Genomic DNA, 4,015 nt, shown 5'->3' with positions numbered 1-4,015 from the left:
TTTAACTGAGTATTTAATTTAAAAGTAAAAAAGGTTTGACTCATTAAACTCTCCAAAGCTTAAGTCCTAGAGAGCAAACAGATCTCTTTACCAGCAAGCTGTTAAACACAGACTAAGTTCCAAGAGAGAGCTTTGCATAAGCGTAAGTCTTTTAATTAATTAAAACCTAGGATTCTGGGTTATAGGCTGCCCAGAGTAGTACAAAATAATAGGATAATAAGAAACATGAACCATTTAAGTCAATAGGAAACACCAACAGTTTACACAGGTATAAAAATGCAGATATTAAGTTCATGTATCACTAATAAAACAGAAAGTATACGTTCAAGTTTTTCCCCAAATCCGACTGAGAAAAATAAACAGATAAACAAAAAAGCAAAAGAGTAATGACATATGTTCTAAACATGCGCAACAAAGTATGCCAAACAGAGAAAAGCGTTAAAGTAAGGTTGCTATTAAACTACAAATCTATTTAAGTACAGGAGTTAGTTATGATTAGTGGCACAGTAAAGACGGTCCTGTACTCCCCATCTCCAGCCCCCTACAAATAACAACTTACCTGGAAGGCTGGTAACATTAGTTGTAAACAAAAGGAATACTAAATAAAGGAACAAGTTGAATTACATAAAAAGTTTTCACTGCAAACAATTAAGCACTAAGCCTAATATCAACAAAATCCCAGAACTCAGTTGAAAGTTAAAAAAACAAAAAAAAACAAAAAAAAAAAAACTGGGAATTTTCTAGACTCTGATCATCTGATTCAGGATCAAAAGCATTGAACGCTCTAAAGCAGTGACTAAATCATATTCAATACATAGACAATGCATATTCAGTAAAAGGCCTACTAACGACATGTCTCACGGGGAAATTAATTGTATTTCCATTTTGTGGTGATATACAAAGAATACATACTTGAGAAATCAGAACAGACTTCTTGCCTACATTCCTTAAAGTCGATTTTAACATTTTCCTAAATCGAGTTTACGACATGATTTTATTTACAGTATGACTTGCACAACTCACTTTGCAATGTTCTGGGTAAAGAATAGACTCGTTCGTTCAGATGACTAAAAAAAAATCTACTTAACACCTCAGGCGAGCAAAGAAAAAAAAAAAAACCCACAAATCTGTATTTATATCAATAGGAAACTATCATACTGTGCTTTGGCATATTTTCAAACTGGGATCTACGAACGATTCCTGAATTCACATTAAAATTCTTCATTAAAAAAAAAAAATCCCAACATGTCAGTATGCCAGCTGGAAATACGATACAGCCAACCAAACTATTTTCCTACCCAGAAACTACCGCCTTCCTTTTTAAGTGTGACTACACTTTTACCTTTTGTTCGAAATCATCAGAAGTCGTAAAACTATGAGAATTGAGTCAAAACGACAAAACAACACGCTAACTTCCACATCCCCCTGGGCATCCTTTCGGAAACCCACCGCGCCCGCTGTCTCCCTGCCCTCCCCGCCGCCTCCTGTCTCTTGTCTCTGTCTCTGCCTCCCCCACGCCCCCACCACGACTCCGCCGCCGACGGGGCCCGCGTCCTGCGCGGCGGGCCCGAGTCTGCGGAGCCGGGGCTGTCACGCCAGCCGCGAGAAGACTCGAGCGCCAGCCCTGAGCGCAACTGCGGAGCGCGGCTCGGGGAGCCAGCGGGAGAATGTCCGGCTCCGGAGCGGCGTCCGCGCACTTTCCGCCGCCCGGGAGCTAAGCCACAAGTTAGGAAACAGCCGGAGCGCGCGGCGGCCGTGATTCAGCAGCGGGGCCGGCCGGCAGGGCGGGAGGGCGGTGATCGCAGGGCCTGAGCTGGACCGCGGGGCGGGGAGCGGGGCCGGGGCCCGGCCGCGTCTGGAAAAGGTCACCAAGACGCCGCGGGCGCCGCCCCCCGAGCCCGCGACCCGCCTCGCGGTCGGGCCAGCAGCGGCGGGGGGCGGCAGGGCGGCGTCCCGGACGGGCGGAGCGCCGGGACCGGGCGGGCGGGCGGGCCGGGGGCTCCTACCTTTCCGGCTCTTGGGGCAGCTCCGCTTGCTCCGGGCGCTGGCTCGCTCTTCCTCAATCGCAGCTGCTATCTCAGGGTTGTCTTCCCCATTGTACCAGACCAGGAGCTCCTCGCCCGGCGCGATTGGCTGCGGGGAGAGAAGAGACAAGCGCCGGGCCAATCAGAGCAGCGGTTGTTGGCGGGGGCGGGGCGCGCACCGGGACGCGGGCGGGAGCGGCGCCGATGGCAAACAGCTGTCGGCGGCGTCGCGCGCACCCGGCGGGCAGGAAGGGCTCCCGGCCCCGTGCGGGCGGCGCCGGCGCCGGGAACCCTCTGCTGGAGGGAGGACCGCACCCGCGGCGCGGGGCGAGTGGCGCAGAAGGCCAGGTGACGAGCAGCGGAGCCCGGGTGCTGTCACAGCTTCCTGTTTAAAGCCTCACGACGGCCCACGCACGAGAAAAAATAAAACATGGGACCATTTTAAAAGCTCACGAAATCTAAGTCGAGGAGAAATGTAAAGCATAACTGAAAAGCGTGCGGTGTGGAAAGCGGAGTGCTGAAAGATAACGACCAGCGCGCGTTCCAGACCAAGAACAACTCGAACGGGACAACTAGGAGGAACCAGGCGCAAGCACTTACAAATGCACCGCGGTTTCTATCCCAGAGCCGCCAACGGGAGGCCGCCCGGGGCCACCAACCTGCTCGGGTCCAGGGAGGTCAGTGCCTCGCTCTTCGTACCGGACATCAAACTTCCACATTTTAACTTTTAAATACAACAGGAAGTATTTCCCATGTATTATGCTCCTAAACCATCACATTCTTAAGCCACGTATGACTGGAAGCAGTGAGGGCCACCATCAAATTGATTCCACCCAGAACAAGATCCCGAAGAAAAGATCCACTGAGTGCAAAGTTCACACCCCTAGAATTTGGGGAAACAGCTTATTGGTTTCTCTCACAGCGGTTGATCTGTGAGAAAAGTTTCAAGGCTATCAATATAAGTAAAATTCTATCTAAAATCCACTGAATACAATAAGAATCCATGAGTCCAGCCTGATGTGAAGGAATGATCAAGTAAATAAAAAGGAAAGCTCTTCCTTAAAGGAGATTCCCAACTAATCAGTAAAAAAAAAAATGTTGGGATTAGAAAATCGTCATTTGGCAATCATCACAGTAAGATTAATTCAGGCAAGAATCATAAAGGGATGCTAAAAGTAGGTTAAAGTTGGAGGAGTAACAAAATACATAGCCTCAGAATATCTCCCCATAAAATATTTATTTGTTACAAAAGAAAAAAAACACTTTTGTAATAAGACATATCAACATCATATGTCTCCTGATATATATAATGCACAGAAAACAGAGCATCACTTCTGGTAGATTTCTACCCAAAATGCCATACATCGAATCTAATCATGATGAAACATAAGAGAAGCTCAAACTTTGGGACATTCTACAAAATAACCAACCAGTTCTCAAAACTGAAAGGTTGTAAAAAAGACTAAGGTACCAGCCAAACACATGAGACGTGACAACCGAATGTGAAAACGTTTTCTTTTCCTACAAAGAGATGACTGGAACAATTGACAGAATTTGAGTCAGGTGTACATATTACCTAATAAAACAATATGTTGCTGTTAGCTTCCTGATTTGGATCATTGCACAATGGTTATCTAAGAGAGTGATCCTGCTTTTTGTTTCTTTCTTTCTTTCTTTTTTTTTTTTGCAGGGAGGGAAATTCCACCTACAGTTTAGAAACAAAATAGTTCCTCACTTCAACATACCTTCTAGTCTAGATAAAGCCCCTAAAAGTAAATATTACTTGGTTTAATTCACTGCAGAACTCTGTTTCTATAGTCCAAATTTTAAAATATTCTAAAAATTTAAAAGAAAAGGCAGCTGTTCCCTTGGCTCTCCCCCACCCCTAAGAAGGCTAAAATCTGCCTTTTTCTTATTTTTGAACCAATACATGATTTCCCTTCTTGAATCAGTTAAATCTAACCAAAAAACTTACTTTAATATATAAGATA

At 45.8% G+C, this 4,015-nt stretch overlaps 1 protein-coding gene across 1 annotated transcript; it reads left to right on the top strand.

The window, feature by feature from the left end:
* The first annotated feature begins 404 nt into the window (after positions 1 to 404).
* On the top strand, positions 405 to 3,580 carry LOC113223299 (translation initiation factor IF-2-like). The gene is made up of 4 exons (XM_026452781.1): positions 405 to 443; positions 1,005 to 1,038; positions 1,388 to 1,725; positions 2,105 to 3,580. The coding sequence occupies exons 1-4, from the start codon at positions 405 to 407 to the stop codon at positions 2,501 to 2,503; spliced, it is 810 nt and encodes a 269-aa protein (XP_026308566.1). The 3' UTR covers positions 2,504 to 3,580.
* Positions 3,581 to 4,015: the final 435 nt, after the last annotated feature.

This window comes from Piliocolobus tephrosceles, unplaced genomic scaffold, assembly GCF_002776525.5.
Source record: "Piliocolobus tephrosceles isolate RC106 unplaced genomic scaffold, ASM277652v3 unscaffolded_40743, whole genome shotgun sequence".
In the NCBI taxonomy this organism is placed as follows: Eukaryota; Metazoa; Chordata; class Mammalia; order Primates; family Cercopithecidae; genus Piliocolobus; species Piliocolobus tephrosceles.
The sequence above is the reverse complement of the archived record's forward strand: the minus strand, read 5'-3'. Positions and strand labels throughout refer to the sequence as shown.

What these genes read in the sequence shown, in the direction of transcription:
- LOC113223299 (XM_026452781.1), top strand. Translation starts at nt 405, where the DNA reads ATGCGCAACAAAGTATGCCAAACAGAGAAAAGCGTTAAA. An exon ending in AAACAGAGAAAAGCGTTAAA is followed by an intron (nt 444 to 1,004) that starts GTAAGGTTGCTA and finishes TTTTATTTACAG; the next exon opens with TATGACTTGCACAACTCACT. An exon ending in CTCACTTTGCAATGTTCTGG is followed by an intron (nt 1,039 to 1,387) that starts GTAAAGAATAGA and finishes ATGAGAATTGAG; the next exon opens with TCAAAACGACAAAACAACAC.